Source organism: Saprolegnia parasitica (genome assembly GCF_000151545.1).
Source record: "Saprolegnia parasitica CBS 223.65 unplaced genomic scaffold supercont2.24, whole genome shotgun sequence".
Classification (NCBI taxonomy): Eukaryota; Oomycota; class Saprolegniomycetes; order Saprolegniales; family Saprolegniaceae; genus Saprolegnia; species Saprolegnia parasitica.
The window spans coordinates 284627-302360 of NW_012156418.1; the positions used below are offsets into that span (position 1 = coordinate 284627).

A 17734-nucleotide genomic window follows, 5' to 3' on the forward strand; every position below is an offset into this window, starting at 1 on the left:
GCGTCCAATCGGCGGCCGTCAGCCGGTCGTTCGCTGCAACGGTCGCCGTCAGGATCTGGCCCTTGTGCGCCGGTAGCACCGTCTTGGGCGCGGCGTAAAACGTGTGCGGTACCGAGGATGCTGTTGCTGCTGCCATCGTCGTCACGCGGTACTGGGGCGGCGTCAAGCGCGGTGCGTCATCAATGACAAAGCCGTCCGGTAGCTGGAACGGTGGTAGGGCCAAGACCGCTCCCCACAGCTTCTCGAGCCATGGGTTCAGCGCACCGTGGAAGCCCAGCTCGTGCTGGTCATCGCCGAGTCCGCGCTCGAGAATCTCGGTCGCGCCAAGCTGCACCAGGCGCGCCTACCATAGTGATAAGTATATGTTGCACGTTGAAGCAAACCGACCTGCAAGCGGCGGGCTACTGCGTTGTACTTGGCGTAGCTCGAGTCGCCGAGGCCAAAGATGGCGACACGAACGTTGGCCAACGAGTCGGCGGCCAAGCTCTTGCGCAGGAGGAACTTCCACGATTGCGCCATGTTCTCGGGCGCTTCGCCGTCGCCGCTGCTCGCAACGACAAACACGACGTAGCGCTGGTTCGGAAGCGACGCGATCGGAAAGTCGTCCATCGCAGAGACAGCGCATGGGACCTGGCGCGCGGCCGCCATGCGACCTACCTGCTCGGCGACGTCGGCCGCCGTGCCCGTCGCGCTCCCATACAGCACGTGCAGCATCGGTCCGCCTTTTTTGGATTGGCCCTTACCCATTGCCGCACCTGATTGGCGGAGGCAAACGCGCAATCTCATTGGCTGGAGGCTCGCGCCTGGCGATCCGGCGGGAGCTTCGCGAACAAACGACCGAGGACCAACAACATGGTGACCACCAACGACCTCCAGCTCCGACGACGCCAGACTCAGCTAATAGTGACGGGTCCTGGCCAGCGCCTACCTAGAAGAGTTCCTTCTGGCCACATGCGCCAGGCAGAGATGCATCGACGATGTTGAAATGTCGAAGCCGAGATGCGCTCCAAGCAAGCCAAGAAGACGACACCACCTGCATTTTTGAAGCGATCTCTGCCGCACGACACAAACCATGCGCATGTATATTTGCTCGAGCATGAAGATTCGCACGCCCGGATTCGAACACGTTAGACGCAAGCGCTTGCAACGGTCGTGCTCCGAGCTTGGATTGCGTGCGTCCAACGAGAATTCTGGGCCGACAGCGGGCGCGACGTCTCGAACCGAGCACCTCGTCGGAACTGATTTCTGGAACTTCAGAACGTATTTCAAGTTGAAGTTGTCGCTCTGCAGTTCTCTGCTTTCCTAGATGCTGAGCATGGCGCTGTTGCGGCAAGGCTCATCGGCGCTTCTTCAAGCTCTGTCCCAGACACTGATGCGGAGACGCTGGATCGTCTTAGGCGACTGGTCGACCAGTGCGTTGGCGAGGTCCAGTTCTTATTTGCTACTTTGCAGTTTACACCGAGAACGAAGAAGGGCCATGACCAAATGCCACTGTAAACGGCCGCGATCTGGAGTTCCTCCGCTTCCAGCACCGCAAGCGCGAGGAAGAATACCGGTAGCTGCACTTGCGCGCTGTAGTTTAGAGCGTTGCAATCTGGTACACACCATTCCGGATCAACCTCGGGCGCTTGCGTCCATGGCTTGCGTCGATAATTTGTAAGATGGACTTTAACATTGGGTCTGGTGAGCGGCAGACGACAGCGGCGTGAGTGATGCGCGACAATAGACGCGGCAGATCGTAGAAGAAACGGACGCGGGTGCTTTTGGCGGCCAGGTGCGTACAACATATATCTCCTTCGTCAGGTTTTGGCGTCAACGGTGCCAATGCAAAGGAGATCGAGGCAGCGACCAATGCTTCACCGCCACTGAGACAGAAAATGCTGGTACGACTCGACGACCGCAGCACTACAGAGGCAGCTGCAGTCAACTGCCCGTACAGGCAAATGTGAGACGCAACCTCGCAAAGAGCCACTTGGTAGACATCGTCGTCTACCGACTGCTAGACTGTGCTTGAGCGACAACCTAGCGTAGCTTGAGCTCGTAGAGTCTTGCTCCATGGGACTGGGGCGCCTACCTAGGGTCGTCGCGCGTTGATATCGACCGATACATGCATGCTGGCCTTGCCACCACACACGCTACGGAAACGACCGAGGGAGGCGTGTTTCTGGAAATCTGAATGGCCTATGCGTGCAAGTAGTATGGAATATGCAGAGACACCGACTCTTGGAGGGCTTGACGCAGACACGTCTACGACGGCGACCGGTGTTTTCCTAGCCTCAAGCGCGGCGATATCAGGGCCCACCCACCGTCTCAACAGGGAGTGGAGCCCAATGCTTTGACTGCCAGACAGGATGAAAGCGTTTGTGCTGCGTGCTGGGTTGCCAGTTTTGCTTGGATGCGCACCAGCCATTCTGGTTGCCATTGGCCAAGACAAGGTCGGACAACGAACGACTTGTGTTGCGTAATCCAATTTGACCTTGGCGTCAGTTGGTTTTGCGTTAAACGCCACGCCAACTTGCGCCGAAGGTGGTGGGCCGACGGGATTTGGTGCACTGCGCTATAATAGGAAGCGCAAAAGCCTTTTCTACGACCACTGCCCACCTCAGCGCAATTAGAAAACGTGCGTGACGTTCAGTACACTGCTGGTGCGATGAAGGCAGCCTCGGGGCAAGGGGCTCCGGGACCGTCCAATTTGCAGTGAGTCATCCGGTTGCTGAGTCATTGGTCCTACCCTTGAGTCATCACAGCGGTAGCACCCGAGAGAGAGCCGCAGGTCTTTACAAACCCTTTCCTTTCTACAACGTGAAAGATCTCTTCTCGTCTATTGAGCAATACTGCTTTGCAGGCTCTATTTTTCATATTTCTTGTACAACTTTTCCGCACTCCTGTGCTTTCCTGTTGTTCGAGGTGACAGACAGCACCCAGCCTTTGGAACCCAAGACCACCAAACTCGGCTGGCGATAGCAACAAGAAAGCCCACTGGTGCTCCAAAGCTAGCCCACACCGCTTTCGGCAATGGCTGGAGGCAAGCGTAAAGACATGCCAGAAGCTCGGACACATGCAACCTCGACTTGCCACAATATGATCGGCATTGGTAGAGCGTCCGCCCAATCACGGCGCGAGCCATAGCGCGAATCAGCGTCTGCTTGAGTGAGCAGCTTTTGCTGTTTGCTGGCAGCGAGTGGAGGGCTCCATTGCGCAAACCACCGCGGTACCAGTATCCGTCCACGCTCGAAAGATTAGTCTACTGCGTGTGGCCGCGACCCAACTTCAACCTGACTCACCTGGTGACACCCACTCGCAGCGCAGTGAGTCACGTGGGCGCGAGCCAATCATCGCCTCGTTGGCTTAAAGGCCAACCAAACCTCTTCCCCCTTCAATTGCTGGCCGGACAGTACAAGTTGAAGATTCCGCCGAATGACTCAGAAGCTGTGCGTAAAGCCATGGCCGGCCAACACTGCGCGATGCAGTTGCATTCATTGGTATAGTAGCATTTAGTGGAATTTCACTTTGGTTGGCCAATTACCCTGCACAGGATCATTTCATGCAGATATATGCAATTTCATGGCGCACGTGAAACGCGTTTAAACACCACTGGCCATGAAGCGGCCGGATAATATCGGCCGCGGATTGGTCGAATCGAAGAGAGGCAGTTGACACATGCTGCGACGAGAGCGAGTCAGCAACCCGTGGGCAGAGTTTCCAAGAAGACGCCAAGAAGCATGTCGACGTCGACGCTGCATGACGCCGAGGCAGAGAAGCGCCTCAAGCGCCGCGAGCAGTGGAAGATCAACCAGCGCAACAGCCGCCTCAAGCGCATTGGCATGGCCAAGACGCTCGAGGCCCAGAACGAGGCCAAGGCCAAGGAGAACGAGCGCCTCGAAGGCGTGCTGCGAGCGATGCACCAGCAGAGCCTCGCCGTGCTGGAGCGCCACCCTGTGAGCGGCATGGCCGCCGTCCGCGTCATCGAAGAGTACTACCGCGTCTTCTCGAACGGGTTTGCGACCAACAACGTTGCTCAGCAAACGCTCCAGCGCAATTTTGTGCGATCCATCATGACGGAAGACACGTGCTTTATGGATACACAGGGCGCGGAGAGCGTCCTCGAGCAGTGGCGCCTAATGACGAGCTCCCACCACACGCTGCGCATCTTTCCGCTCAGCTGCGAGCTCATGAAGGAGGGCGACGGCGTCGTCGTGCGCGCGATCTCGCGCTACATGTGCCGCATCTCGCGGAAGACGCTTACGACCTTGTACCCGCATGTCCTCGTCAACGAGCGCCTCGTGCAAGCGCTCATCGGCATCGAGGTCGATGCGATTGACACGGTGCACTCGTACTTCGACGACGACGGCCGCATCGTGCGCCACGACGTCGTGATTGACTTTGTCTCGCCGCTGCTCAAGCTCCTCGGCAACGTCGCCGACGTGGCCTCGGTCCTCTCGGGCGCCCACTTGACCTCGATCGGCCTCTTTGATATCGAGCGCAACCACGACTCGCCGCTCTTGCGGCCGCAAGTCAAGACCGAGGCGGACCCGGTGTCGCCGCTTGCGATCGGCGAGCCGTGCGCCAAGCGCCAGCGCCGGGACAACGACCTCCACCTGCTCCTGTCGAACTGAGTAGCCTGTATCTATTGCCACGACTTGAGTCGTGTTAACTATAATTAAGTTGAGCCACCCGTTGGGTGCAGTCGCGCCGCCGTCGACCGATCGACCGCCGTCCCAGCGCCCGCGTCGTAGCCACCACTGCCTCGTCGCACGACTTGACGTTCGAATCTTCGAAGACCGAAGTTCGAAGGTACGAGAACGAACTTCAGCGAGCCGCGTGATCAACAATGTGGCGCGTTCGCACTTGAGCGGACTGCAACCATGTGCTACGTAAAGAGGCTTTTTATTCGCACATGCTTCTTAACTACCGGATACAATCCGGATATAGATTGCCGTGGATCTGCTCGGCGTACGCTCGCACATATCGGCGCCAACGGGCGACTGCCAGTCGCCACTTTGTCTTTGCCTTTGCCCATGACACTCACCTCCGCCTTCAAGGGCCTCTTGCGCCGCCCGGACTTGATCCAGTCCCAAGGCTACATTGGTGGCCGCTGGCTCAATGCTATCTCTGGTGCGCTTCCATGCAACAGCAACCAGTGCCACTGACCGATGCATTCTAGGCGCCACGTACACGGTCCTCGATCCGTCCCTGGATGCGCCCTTGGGCGACGTGGCGGCCATGGATGCGGCCGATACCAAGGCGGCGATTGATGCGGCCGACGTAGCGTTCCACGAGTGGAAGAAGACGACGCCCACGCACCGCGCAGCGATCCTCCAGAAATGGGACCGCCTCCTTCGCGAGAACGAACTCGACCTGGGCATGATCATGGCCAAGGAGAGCGGCAAGCCGATCGCCGAGGCCATTGGTGAAGTGTCGTACGCGGCCGACTACCTCAAGTTCTTTGGCCACGAAGCACTGCGCTACGAAGGCTTTATGATCCCGAGCCACGCGGCGGGCCGTCGCATGATGGCCATGCGCCAGCCCGTCGGCGTCTGCGCCATGATCACGCCGTGGAACTTCCCCATCGGGATGCTCGCGCGCAAGGTCGGACCCGCGCTCGCGGCCGGCTGCACGGCCGTCGTCAAGCCCGCCGAGTCGACGCCGCTCTCGGCGCTCGCGTTTGCCAAGCTCGGCGAGGAGGCCGGCGTGCCTGCCGGTGTCATGAACATTGTCCCGAGCCCGCGCGAGGCCGCGGCCGAGATTGGCCGCACCCTCTCGACGGCGACGCAGGTAGGCTGACCGTTGCGTCTATCGTTCGTTTCTCATCCTGTGATTGTTTCTGCGGCCACAGGTGCGCAAGCTCACGTTTACGGGTTCGACAGTGGTCGGGAAGCTCCTCACAGAGCAGTGTGCGAGCACGCTGAAGAAGGTGTCGATGGAGCTCGGCGGCCTTGCGCCGTTCATCGTCTTTGACGACGCCGACATTCCCCAAGCCGTCGAGGGCCTCGTCCAGGCCAAGTTCCGCAACACGGGCCAGACGTGCGTGTGCCCCAACCGCGTGTACGTGCAGGAAGGCAGCTTTGACGCGTTTGCGGCCGCTCTTGTGGCGCGCGTCGCGCAGCTCAAGCAAGGCATTGCGCACGAACGCGGCTTTGACCTGGGTCCGCTCATCAACGCGGGTGCGGTGACCAAGGTACGCGTCGTCCTCTTTTGTGGTCTCCACTGAGTTCTGAGGTGTGTGTGTGGGATAGTTGACGGCGGTTGTCGAGGATGCGGTCGCGCATGGTGCGACGGCGCTGCTTGGCGCGACCCCGAGCCCGCTCGGCCCGGCGTACATGACCCCGACCGTGCTCACCAACGTGACGCCGGCGATGCGCGTCGCCAACGAAGAGTGCTTTGGCCCGATCGTCGCGCTCCAGAAATTTTCGACCGAAGACGAAGTGGTCAAGGTGGCCAACGCGACCGAAATGGGCCTCGCCGCCTACTGCTTCACGAAGGACCTCGGTCGCGCGTGGCGCATGTCGGAGAACCTCGAGGCGGGCATGGTCGGCATCAACGTCGGCCTCATCTCGGCCGTCCAGGCGCCGTTTGGCGGCATCAAGCAGTCGGGCCTCGGTCGCGAAGGCTCGATCATCGGCATGGTACGACATCTATTTCTGAATCGTGTCGGATGGTGCTGCGTAGGACGACTACACGGAGCTCAAGTACGTGTGCATGGGTGGCCTCGCATAAGCAACCTACTACGTAATAGAAGTCTAGCGTTCATTTGCATGGGGCTGCCGCGCCGGAACCGGTTTTGCATCGCGGTTGATGGCTCGTTCTTGGTACCGCAAGTTTTGGTGATGCTGGCTCTTGTGCGGGAGGCTCGAGCTCCGCCCTCTGCGGCGCAGAACCGAGGCCGCTGGCTCAACGTCGGGAGACTTGCGCTCCAACTTGGACGCAACCGGAAAATATCGACCACCAACGCAGTGGAAAGCGCTGCACGAACGCAACGAGACGCGCATCATGAAGTGGTTAACTATGACAACCAGTCTGGTGCGATTAGCTGGCCACGGCGCTCCCGCTATGTAAATTCGCGAGGGCAACTGAACGCTGAGAGAGCGCTGCATGTGGCACGCGCCGACATAATCGAGGTCTGGGTCGCGAACAATTATTCTTGCATCGGGAAGAATGTTCGAGTGACGCATGCGCTCATGATCGAGGTGTCGTCGCCAACTGTGCTTGTGGTGGGTGTTCCGTGCATCGTTAGTTCCTTGTCGTAGGAAGGTGGTTCCTCGGTCTGTGTTTGAAGCATCCACACGCTCTTGCAATCAGGAAATATCATTGGCTCGACGTCGATTTGGCGGTTAAAGTCATAAGACTTGAATGTCCTTGACGTTTAGAGTCCATCATTACCTGTGGGTGGATCCCACGTTGACTCACCCGTGCGGGTGTTGTACCAGAACACAGCGCCGTTTTCTTCCATTTGCTGCCACTCGGGCGTCGTGTCGACATCGTCGGGCGGTGCGGGGTTGGCGGCGGCTTGCATCTCGCGCCACCGGATTTCTTCGACGAGGCCGTCGGCTTTGGCCCACTCTTTGGCCTCGATCGCCTCCGCCAGCCACGCGGCATGCATGTCGCGGCCAGCGTACGTGAGAGGTCCTCGTTCGTCGGCCGCGTCCAGCTTGGCCTTTAACGTTAAAGGCATGCGGTTCGCCGCGGCCTCGTCGTCGCGGGAGCTGCGAGGCGAGAGCGACCAGCGCGTCTCGCCCGTGATGGTGTTGAAGTAGTAGACGACGCCCGTCTCCGCATCTGCGTGCTCTTCCCAAACGGTGCCAATGGCGCGCGTCTTTGTAAACCGCCGCGCCGAGAGCGCGTTCTTCTCGGACTGTTCATTGTACCACTCGAGGCCGGGCGACGGCGATGCCTTGGTCACGGGCACATCAAAGTCGTCGGGTTTCGTCCATCGGCACTCGGTCGTGAGCTGGTTGTAGTAGTATGCTAGCTGGTACGATTCATCATAGCACTCGGTCCATGGCGACCGCGGCGACGCCCGCTTCACCAGCCGCTGGCTGTCGTCCACGTCGTAGCCGTAGTAGTACTGCCACGGTAGCGGCACGTCGTCGCGCTCGATGCTGTGCACCGACCGCCGACCGGTCGAGAGGCGGCCCGAGTGCGCGACCGTCGGTGGCAGCGTCCATGTCGACTCGCCAGTCGCAGGGTCGTAGTAGTACGTCGTGTTGGTCACCGGATCCAAATGCTCTTCCCAGGCGCCGATGCGCCGGGTTCGCACCGCCCGCTGCGTCAAATCGCCCTTGCTTTGCGCCTCAAAGACGTCGCGGGAGCTCGTGGTTGCCTCGGGCGGCTCCCACCGGTACTCGCGAGTCTCGCGGTTGTAGTAGTAGAACGCATTGGTCGTCTCGTCGCGGCACTGGTACCACGACGTGCCCTTGTACGGCGGCACAAACGTGTCGCCAAAGATGTGCATCGCGAGCGGCCGCACACGCCGCGTCTCTTGGCTCCACGCGTTGACGTAGTAGAGCCGGTCGAGGACGGGATCATAGAGCTCGATCCAGCGGTTCGAACCTTCGGCGACGGCCGCGCGGACTCGGTACCCCGAAAGAGCCGCTGCAGCGCAATCGCACCTCCGCGTTGGGCACGCACTTGGTGTTGGAGGCGACTCACGCGGCTCGCCTTGGTCTTGCGCTCGACGCCTTCGGTGAGCGGCTGCAGCTCTCGCTTGGCGAAGCGCAGCTGCTTCTCGCTCTCGTTGAGCTCGGCGACCGCGAGCTCGAGGTTGCGGCTCTCGACCGCGACGAGCATGCGCTTCTTCTGGAGCTGGTCCGCGAGCTGTGCTTGGAGGTACCGCGTGAGGTACCGCTGCTTGGCACCCGTGATCCGTGCCGAGTCGTGAAATTTTGATTTGATCGTCATGGTCTTCTCGAGCTCACTCGCGATCGCAACCTAACGACATTGGAAGCTTGAAGTCATTGAGATAAGCGGCGCACCTCGTCGGCTTGGTTGGTGGCGAGCGTCGACTGAAGAGTCTCGACCGACGTCTTGAGCCCGGCAACCGCCTTTTCAAATTTGGTGATGCGCACGTAAAGCGGCTTGGCTTGGCCCTCGAGCTTGCGCAGCTCGATTTGCACTTCCCGGGCTTCGCGCCCTTTGTGGCCGCGGAACACGCGCTGGATCGTTGTCGCGCCGCGTTCGCGCGAGAGCTTGAGCCGGAGCACCTCTTTCATCGCGCGGAGGAGCCCACGCGTCAGGAACGCGCGGCATCGGGTCTGAATCACGCGCGCGGCCTCGTGCTCGCGTCGACGCAGGTGCACAAGTCCGAGCAGGATGGCCCCGAGATGCTTGTCACGCGTGCCGCGCCAGTGTTTCTGGATGCAAACGACCGCGCGGAGCTTGGCGGCCTCGGCCTCTTCGGCGGCGACGACCTTGGCGTGTTGGCGCGTCTGGAAGCGGCGGTACGAGGCTTGCATCTTGGTTGCTTTCGCGTGCTGGTTTTGGAGTTCTTGCAGCTGGAGAAGGCGAAGCTGATATGCTTTTCGCCCGCGATGGCCGCGGTAGACGCGTTGAAGCATCGCCGCCGCGACCCGCTCCTTCTCGCGCTGAAGCCGTGCAGCCTCGCGCATCTCGCGTAGGAGGAGGCAGTCGCCCCGCCCTTTGTGCCCACGATACATTTGCTGGACTTTGATGGCGGCGAGTTCGAGAAGGGCCGCGCGCCGCGCCTGGAGCTGGGCATGGGCGGCCTTGCGCGCGCGCATCTGCGCGACGCGCCGGCGTCCCTTGTGCCCGCGGTACATCTACATCAGCACGTCAGTCTCTTATCTGAAAACATCCAAGTCGAGAACGCTACTTTTTGAAAGATGACGGCGGCCGCTTCTTGGCTGTTGCGAATGCGCAAGAGCCGTCGCGCGCGCCGACACATGCGTCGCACGAGGCACTGGCGGTAGGCGCGTTGAATGATCGTTGCCATCTCGAGCTGGAGGCGGGCGAGAAGCATCTGGCGGTACGCGCTGCGGGCGAGCCACCCTCGGATGCGCGCCTGGATCGTGGGCAGCGTCGTGCGCTCAACGCGCCGCAACTTGGCGCCGTACACCCCGCCGCGCGCGAGGCACCCACGCATGACGGCTTGGATGTGGATCGCGCTTTGGCGCTCCAGAATCCGCCGCTCTTTCTATCGCCATGTGTATCAACACGGCAGCGCAAGGACGAAGACGTACGCGCAGCTGGAGGTCCATGGCGTTCGGCAGCGGCTCAATGCCAAAGAAGGCACTCGACCAGTCGACAAATTCAAGTCGCGCGACCAACTACGCTGCATAAGAGAGATAAAAATGGGAGACGACGCACCTCGTGGAGGTAGCGTCGACGAATGTGTGGGCAGTCGGTCATGTTGAGGGTAAAGAGCTTGGTGCATTGCGTCGTGATGGCGTCGATGCCGGCCTCGGTGATGCGAGTGCAGTTGACAAGGGACAGCGATGTGAGCGACCGCAAGTGGTCGCCAAGCGTCCGCAACACCTAGCATGCTTCATGTCCTCCTCCGTTTCAACTTGTATGAGCCATCTACCTTGTCGTTGACGTGCTGGCAGTCCGAGACGTTGAGGTGCGTGAGCGATGTGCAGTGCTGCGCGAGCGCCGCGATGCCTCGGTTCGAGAGATTCGGGCTCCCGCTAATGTCAAGCCACACGAGCTCCTTGCACGACGTGGCGAGCAAAACCAGATCTTCGTTGCGCGTTTTGACGCAGCCCGCGAGCGAGAGCCGCATGAGCGCGTGGCACTTAGAGGCCAGCTCCTGGATCGAGACGCTGCTTACGTCGCGACAGCCCGTGAGCTTGAGCGTCGAGAGGCGCGGGCAACCGTTGGCGATCGCGCGGATGCCCATGTCACGCACGTGCCGACAGCCAAAGAGGTCTAAATGCTTGAGGTTCCCGCACCACTTGCCGAGCTCGAGGAGCGCCTTGTCGCCAAACTCGCCGACGTGGTGACACTCGGAGACGTCGATGTACGTGAGGCCTTTGCAGCACTGCGCAATCTTGGCGATACCGATGTCGGTCACGTGCGGGCAGCGCGCAAGGATGAACGTCTCGATCATCCAGCAGCCCGCCGCCAGCGTCGCAAGCGCGAGGTCGCTTAGCTGCTTGCAGTCACTCAGATCCACGGTCACGAGTTTGCAGTTGTGGGCGAGCACGCGCAGACCGAGGTCGGTGATGCGCTCGCATTGGCTCATGTAAATACCCGTCAGCGACGGACAGTGCTTGGCAATCGCCCTACGCTACGATTCAAAGACTCGACTTGCAGGCGATTGGAGTACCACAAACATGCATCCGAGACGTCGATGCAGTGCGAGAGCCGAAGGGTTTGAAGACCTGGCAGCATGCGCGCCACCTCCTGCACGTCGGCGTCCGTGATGGCGCGGCCCGTGTCAACAGCGTGTTTGTGCAAGTCAATGTCGCTGCGAAAGGTGCCCATGTCGTCGGCCAGAAAGTTCTGCACGAACGACCGCATGCGCCTAGTCTTGCAGGTTTGAAAACGACCACAATCATACATCGCACCGAGGGCTCTTGCCGTCGCTTCGGAGCGGCTGCAGCTGCGTATTGACACCCGGCGAGCGCGGCCGCTGCGTATTGACACCCGGCGAGCGCGGCCGCTTCTTTGCCCACGACGTCGCCGCTGTCGACTTGCTTGATGGCAGGGCGGCGACGGGGTCGTGCCACACCTCGAGCGGGCGGCCCGCCGGCCGTGTGAAGAGCAGCGCCGCATCGGGCAGGCCCTGCACCTTCTCATCGAGGCCATTGCTGTCGACGCGCGTCGGGTCATCGCCGATCGGCGCGCGCTGAATCGGCGGCATGCGCAGCGTCGGCTTGGCCTCGTCGCGTGGCATCGTGCCCTTTCGGAGTGGCGCGCACCTCTATAAATTGATATCGCACTATGCCGTCTGGCAGGTACACGCCGGAATCCAGAACAAGTCGCAGCATGGTCGACATCAACATCATGGGTCGCATGAAGGCGACGGGACGATGGCTCATGCAGATGGCGTAGAGAAGGCGACGTCGGGCGAGGTGCTGCATGACTTTGGCGCGCTCAATACGCTCCTCTTCGTCATCATCCTCGGCATGTGCATCGTCTGCGCCTACTTGATCAAGGAGTACCGGTTCTACTACCTGCCCGAGTCGGGCGCCGCCATGATTGTCGGGCTCATCGTCGGCGCATGGTACTGTCTTGCGCAGTAGCGAGGACAATGCGACTGCGTGTATTAGCGCGCGCCTCTTTTACCCAAGCCGCAAGGAAATGGAGTTCCTGCGCTTCAACGTACGTGCGTCGTCATGGCGAGCAGGAGGCTCATGCACTGTGGGAGTAGAAGCTGCTCTTTTACTTCTTCCTACTGCCACCCATCATCTTTGAAGCTGGCTACTCGCTCCATCGGGTACAGTCGCGCGACGGTCGTCCTATATGAGCTCACTTTTGGCTAGAAAAACTTTTTCGACAACTTCAGGTAGACGACCTTTCGAGCTTGCGTTGTCTGCATCCTGCGTAGCACGATCCTGCTCTACGCCGTGCTGGGCACCATGGTCTCGACGTTCATTGTCGGCTTCTTGACGTTTTACGCTGGCCAGGTAAGGTCTTCTTTCCAGGTGGTAGGGACATGACGCCAACTCTATTAGCTCGGGTGGATCTCGATCGATACATCGAGTCCTTTGGAGGCGCTACTGTTCGGTGCGCTCATCTCGGCGGTCGATCCTGTCGCGACACTCTCGATTCTTGGCAACCCCGAACTCAACCTCGACCCGCTCTTGTACAGCCTCGTGTTTGGCGAGAGTGTCCTCAACGACGCCGTCTCGATCGTGCTCTTCAACACCTTTCTCAAGGTCTTTAGCATCGTGTGCTTGGGTTGTGGACATCGTTCTTTTTTCTAGTTTTACGAGTCGGGGCATGAGTTCACGCCGCTTGCGGTCGGCATGCTGCTTATCGAGTTTACCTTGATCTCGCTCGGGTCGGTCGCGTGTGGCTTCGTCACGGGGTACGATCCGTGGTGCGTGTGGTACTGGAACTGTGCGCTAGACTGGGCTGCTCGCTCCTCTGCAAGAACACCAACATCAAGAAGTACCCCAAGTACGAGATTGCGCTCCTCTTTCTGTTTGCGTACGGGTCGTACTCGCTGGCCGAAGTCATGAAGCTATCGGGCATCATGTCGCTCTTCTTCTGCGGTATAACGATGGCCCACTACAACACACACAACCTCTCGCCGTCGTCCCAGGTCCTCGACGATCCCCCACATCCACCGCCGTACAAAAGCGATGCGTGTAGGTGACGGCCGAGTCGATCTTCCAGAGCTTTGCCCTCGCGGCCGAGTTTTTCGTGTTTCTATACATGGGCATGGGCATCTGCGTCGGCCAATTCGGCCGGTGGGACATCACGTTCATGGTGCTTGCGATCCTCTTTTGCCTCATTGCGCGGCTCTTCAACATCTTCCCGTTCAGTTGGCTCGCCAACCTGGGGTACCACGCGCCATATCTTTGTCGATGGACGACGACGCGTCTCGTAGGCGGTCGCAGAAAATCCCATTTCAAATGCAAGTGGTCCTCTGGTTTGCAGGGCTCCGTGGCGCAATCGCGTTTGCCTTGTCCCAGTACGCGACACCCAAATCGTGGATCCAACTCAACGCATGCTCGATATGTAGGGACATGCCCGGCGCCAACCGCGAGGTGTACACGACGACGACACTCACCGGTTTGTCGCGCGGTGCTGGATGCAGCCTGTCATGATACACGTGGCTAGTGGTCATTTTCACCACGATTGTGTGCGGCGGCTTGACCGAGCCCTTGCTCAAGCAGACCAAACTCAAGGTATGAAATACAGATCCACGCTCTAGCTACTACCTTCTACATGCGCAGAAGGACGACGACGACGACGAGGACGACGGTGAGGACGCTGCTGCTTGTGCCGAAGACGAGTGCGGTCTCTTGTCATCGACCGAGGTACGACGCTGCCTGCGTTTGTGTCTGAACCATTGGTGGTTGCAGGTGTCGGACCACGCCGATGTGTCGCCACTTCAAGTCCCGCGCCGTCGCCAGTCGTCGATCAATGAGCGTGCTGCTTCGCCAAGCTACCTTGGGTCGTTCTGGGGCAACGTACACGCCGTTGTCCGTCTCGTCCGGCGCTGAGTTTTGTGTGTTAGATTGACGAAACCTACCTCAAGCCCGTCTTTGGAGGCCAATCCCGCCGAGCATGTGTACGTCCAAGCAACATATTGCCTCGCATTGGACAATATGCTCGACTAGGTCGACGGCGACGCCCACCACGAGTAACAAGAAGATACTCTTTCGCGTTAACGCACAGAGCGCAATTTGGTGCCTTGTTGGATCTGCGCCAGCAGATTGGCGCGCGCCGGTGGCACACTGACCACGGGTGCTGCCAGTTGCGGCTTGTCGCATGTCGGCGGCGGCGGCGGTGGCTCGATCCCCTCGGGCGTCCGCGGCGCGTCGGCCTTTTTCTTGTCTTTATGCTTCTTTTTGGACGTCGTCGGCGTCGTCACGGAGCTCACAGCGTCGGTCTTAAGTGCGCGTGACGTCGCTCTGAGCTTGGGCTTGGTCGGTGCCTTTGGCTTGTCCTACTCAATTCCAATCGTGCAGCTGTGTACCAGGACCATTCGACCTGACGCGGCGTCCGCGCGCGTGCCTCTTTCTTTGTCAAAACGACATCCTAGCCCGACGAGTGGTGAGTGCGGTACTCCTCGGCTAGTACGCGATCGACATACCTCGTGGCTGCAGTGCGTCTCAAACTCAAAAAGCCCTAGCAGGATTATTGTTGTTGCTACTTTGTCGTTGATCGTCGATACCTTGAGCGCCGCATTGCACGTGGGCGTAAGAAAGGCCACGGCGTCCCGGATCTCGACGACCTGTAGCAGCAGCATGGGATCTCTCCCTCCATGAATTCTAGACGACGCTACCTTGCAGAGGTACGTGTCGAGGGCCGTCCGGCGTTGAGCGAGGAAGGCGTCCTCCAGCGCGTGCCCGAGCAGCGTCCGGAGGACGTCGCGCTTTTGGTGCAGAAACGGAATCCCGGCCATTTGCTTGGGCAACTCGGTGCGCAAGACGTTATCGAGCGCTGCAAAGTGGGCAAACCGGTGCCAGACGACCCACTCGATCGACAAGTGGCGCGCGTACGCGACGTTGAAGAAGCGGCACGCGCACTGCACCTTGTACTCCTACGCACGCGCCATATATTGACACGTCGGTTCGCTTCGAGTGTCCGACTACCGCGTAACCTGCGTCCACTCGCACATCGGCGACGCGCGCGGCAAAGGTGAAGTCGTCGCTCTCTTGCTTGGCAAACGTTGCGTGCTGGCGCGGGCCATGCGACGCGACGTGCAGCAATTTGGCACTCCACGCCTTCTTCGCGGCCAGGTCCGCAACACCGAGACAGACGACGTCGCCCGTCGAGAGGTGCAGCAGAATGCAGTAGGGCATCGCGTCCATGGCAATGCCATGCGTGGGCGCACCCGGAAGCGGCGTCGAGACGTCGGCGCCGTGCAACGGAAGTGCCCATTTGGTCTCGGCAATCGTGTGGTCCTACGAGAGCGCCACTATCGCCTTGGTTGATACGGTGGCAGTCGCCGTACGCGGTAGCAGAAGAGCTGCGCCGAGATGTCGTCGAGCTTGACGTAGCGCGCGTGCCACGCGCGGTCGGTCGCGGCCGTCGACGCAACGTGGATCGGGCCTTCCATCGGCAACGGAAAAAATGTACGACCATCTGAAACGCACATTTTGACCATCCATATCACAACGATTGCTTGGGTACTAGTGGAAGCCAGCAACAACGCAGTGACCCATCGGACAACAGAAGGTTCAATGCCAACGATCCACCGTTTGTGGACCGTCTGCCTGGCATTTGAACAGTTCATACGACGAGGTTGTTGAGTGCCCAGTCGTCATAGACACGACAGGCGACCAGCGACAAATGATTGAAGTTGCAGTTGGACAATGGGTAGGTATGCAAGGTCGTATGATCTGGGACGGCTACTGCAACTCTGGCGCCAGCGGTTCCTCCTGCTTTCCAATGCGATCCAAAGATGGCAGGATATTCTTGCAATCGTTGGGATTTGCATTATGTGCCACTTTCAAGGGCCATATGATATGCGCATTAGGACCCTCGGTATCGATCCCAGGACCTCGCTCCAGACGATCCGACCGTTGAGGTTTTTTCTTGGAAAATCGTGACGGAGCGTGTCGCTCGCACGCTCGTTGTTCGAGGTTTCGGGCGGCATGCGCCAATCACACGGCGCGGCTTGACCGAACATCGACCCAACCCTACCTCGTTGACCGTCTGTCTTTGCCACCTTGAAGCTGGTCGCGAGTTCTCGACTGTTTTCTCAACACCCACGTATCCTTTTCTGATCGGTCATTTTCCATTTCGCCACGTTGTGAAGATGATGCCATTCAAGACCACCGAGGCTGGAGCTGACCCCGTCACCTGCGCCTCGACGATCGCTGCGCTCACGCGCACCTTTTTCATGCCGCTCTGGAAGCCCTGCTACTGGTCGTTGACCAACTCGATGCTCCGCGTGGGCGCTACCAAGCAGGACGTCGAGCTCGGCCACCGCATCAAGACGTACACGGTCGTTCGAGGCACCAAGTGGGACGAAAAACCCTTTGGCCTGCAGATCGAGACCATCGAGGCCGGCACCATGTACGCATGCTTGTCCACCAAGTCGCTCTGGGCAGCATGGATCCACGCCTTCTTGCTTCTGGACCTCAAGCGCGGTCTGCACCGAAGTCTCTCGGAGATCCCGCTGCCGTCCAACCACCAGGAACCCGTGTTGGATCAAAAGCGACGCGTTTCGTTCGCCGGTTTTGTGCAAGTGCGCGAGATTCCCGCGCTCTCGGACGACGAATCCGACGAGCTCTTTTACAACAAGTCGGAGCTCCTTGCCTTCAAAATCATGGCGACGCAGCTGCGCACGAGCTTTGCCAGCGTGCACTACTGAGCTGCAGCCGTCGAACCTATGTGTACCATTAGAACTAACTTATTGAGTATCTTGACATGCAAAATAAAATCAAGGGATGGGTTTGCCTTGTGATGTACGTGCGTGCGTGGAGTAGTTGTAGACACAAGTCTATCGCCCGCTGGGGAGGCTTATAACTCCTTCTACGGCGCTGATGGTGGCGTCAAGCGAGCACATCACGACTCTCACAGGCTTCTATGGTTTTACCCAGCCCCTCTCATTACCTGTTTTCCACACGACGCTGGGTTTTTCCCGAGGTTTCTTCAGTGTTTCCATGTCGCCGTACTTGATCGGGGCAATTTGTGGACTCGAAGGTTTTGTTGTTTGCATAGGGCTGATTGTCGTCGAAGCAATGAAGATCCCTCAATTATTCGTAGCAATCGTGGAGTCGAAAGTGCCAATGTCCAAAGCAACCCATTGAGTGCCTCAATGGGCGTCAATCCTCAACCCTGCTCGACACCAAAGGGCGTAACATTCGGATGCTTCGCTGTTTTACGTGTGGTTTAGCGCACGCGTTCAGCAGAAATCACGGAACGGAAATAGAGAGAGGTCGCAGATCCCCTTTCAAGGAGGTGCAGGAATCGAGCGAGACCATAGGGTAGTAGCTGGCGTCCCTCGGGTCGTGCTTGCTACCTATACCTCCACATCAGCCAATAACCCGTTGATTAGATTGCTAGATTTGCTGCAATATAGACGTGGAAGTAGTTCTTGTCTCTGAGCTCAATGTGAGAAAAATTGTTGCTAGATGTAGGGCCTACC

General features: G+C 59.3%; 7 protein-coding genes across 7 annotated transcripts in view; 4 read left to right on the plus strand and 3 right to left on the minus strand.

Moving 5' to 3' along the window:
* SPRG_22186 (hypothetical protein) overlaps window positions 1-747 on the minus strand; it is a gene marked incomplete at both ends in the record, with an annotated part of 2200 nt that extends 1453 nt beyond the window's left edge. Inside the window, 2 exons of the mRNA XM_012345762.1 lie at window positions 41-343; window positions 388-747. Of these exons, the coding sequence (XP_012201152.1) occupies window positions 41-343; window positions 388-747 (663 nt within the window). The remainder of the gene's footprint in view (window positions 1-40; window positions 344-387) is intronic.
* A 2917-nt stretch (window positions 748-3664) lies between these two features.
* SPRG_06298 (hypothetical protein) lies at window positions 3665-4738 on the plus strand. Its single transcript, XM_012345680.1, has one exon. The coding sequence runs from the start codon at window positions 3723-3725 to the stop codon at window positions 4614-4616; it is 894 nt and encodes a 297-aa protein (XP_012201070.1). The 5' UTR covers window positions 3665-3722; the 3' UTR covers window positions 4617-4738.
* Window positions 4739-5018: 280 nt separating this feature from the next.
* SPRG_06299 (hypothetical protein) lies at window positions 5019-6717 on the plus strand (the record flags this gene model as incomplete). The annotated part of the gene is made up of 5 exons (XM_012345681.1): window positions 5019-5115; window positions 5165-5775; window positions 5837-6178; window positions 6237-6626; window positions 6670-6717. 5 exons carry the CDS (start codon window positions 5019-5021, stop codon window positions 6715-6717), a joined length of 1488 nt encoding a protein of 495 aa, XP_012201071.1.
* A 553-nt stretch (window positions 6718-7270) lies between these two features.
* On the minus strand, window positions 7271-11854 carry SPRG_06300 (hypothetical protein; the record flags this gene model as incomplete). The annotated part of the gene is made up of 9 exons (XM_012345682.1): window positions 7271-8592; window positions 8646-8928; window positions 8973-9776; window positions 9830-10150; window positions 10197-10283; window positions 10324-10491; window positions 10541-11240; window positions 11285-11482; window positions 11526-11854. 9 exons carry the CDS (start codon window positions 11852-11854, stop codon window positions 7364-7366), a joined length of 4119 nt encoding a protein of 1372 aa, XP_012201072.1. The 3' UTR covers window positions 7271-7363.
* Window positions 11855-11946: 92 nt separating this feature from the next.
* SPRG_06301 (sodium/hydrogen exchanger 3) lies at window positions 11947-14279 on the plus strand (the record flags this gene model as incomplete). Its single annotated transcript, XM_012345683.1, has 17 exons — window positions 11947-11968; window positions 12013-12184; window positions 12231-12282; window positions 12332-12397; window positions 12444-12466; window positions 12509-12587; window positions 12636-12851; window positions 12897-12991; window positions 13033-13228; window positions 13279-13469; window positions 13517-13600; window positions 13652-13701; window positions 13750-13817; window positions 13866-13949; window positions 13995-14102; window positions 14150-14203; window positions 14253-14279. 17 exons carry the CDS (start codon window positions 11947-11949, stop codon window positions 14277-14279), a joined length of 1587 nt encoding a protein of 528 aa, XP_012201073.1.
* A 12-nt stretch (window positions 14280-14291) lies between these two features.
* SPRG_06302 (hypothetical protein) lies at window positions 14292-15697 on the minus strand (the record flags this gene model as incomplete). The annotated part of the gene is made up of 6 exons (XM_012345684.1): window positions 14292-14581; window positions 14626-14673; window positions 14729-14869; window positions 14921-15178; window positions 15231-15542; window positions 15593-15697. The coding sequence occupies 6 exons, from the start codon at window positions 15695-15697 to the stop codon at window positions 14300-14302; spliced, it is 1146 nt and encodes a 381-aa protein (XP_012201074.1). The 3' UTR covers window positions 14292-14299.
* A 651-nt stretch (window positions 15698-16348) lies between these two features.
* SPRG_06303 (hypothetical protein) lies at window positions 16349-17038 on the plus strand. The gene has a single exon (XM_012345685.1). The coding sequence runs from the start codon at window positions 16400-16402 to the stop codon at window positions 16955-16957; it is 558 nt and encodes a 185-aa protein (XP_012201075.1). The 5' UTR covers window positions 16349-16399; the 3' UTR covers window positions 16958-17038.
* Window positions 17039-17734: the final 696 nt, after the last annotated feature.

Bases quoted from the DNA above. Each gene is read 5' to 3' on its own strand.
- SPRG_06298 (XM_012345680.1), top strand. From the start codon at position 3,723: ATGTCGACGTCGACGCTGCATGACGCCGAGGCAGAGAAGCGCCTCAAG.
- SPRG_06303 (XM_012345685.1), top strand. From the start codon at position 16,400: ATGATGCCATTCAAGACCACCGAGGCTGGAGCTGACCCCGTCACCTGC.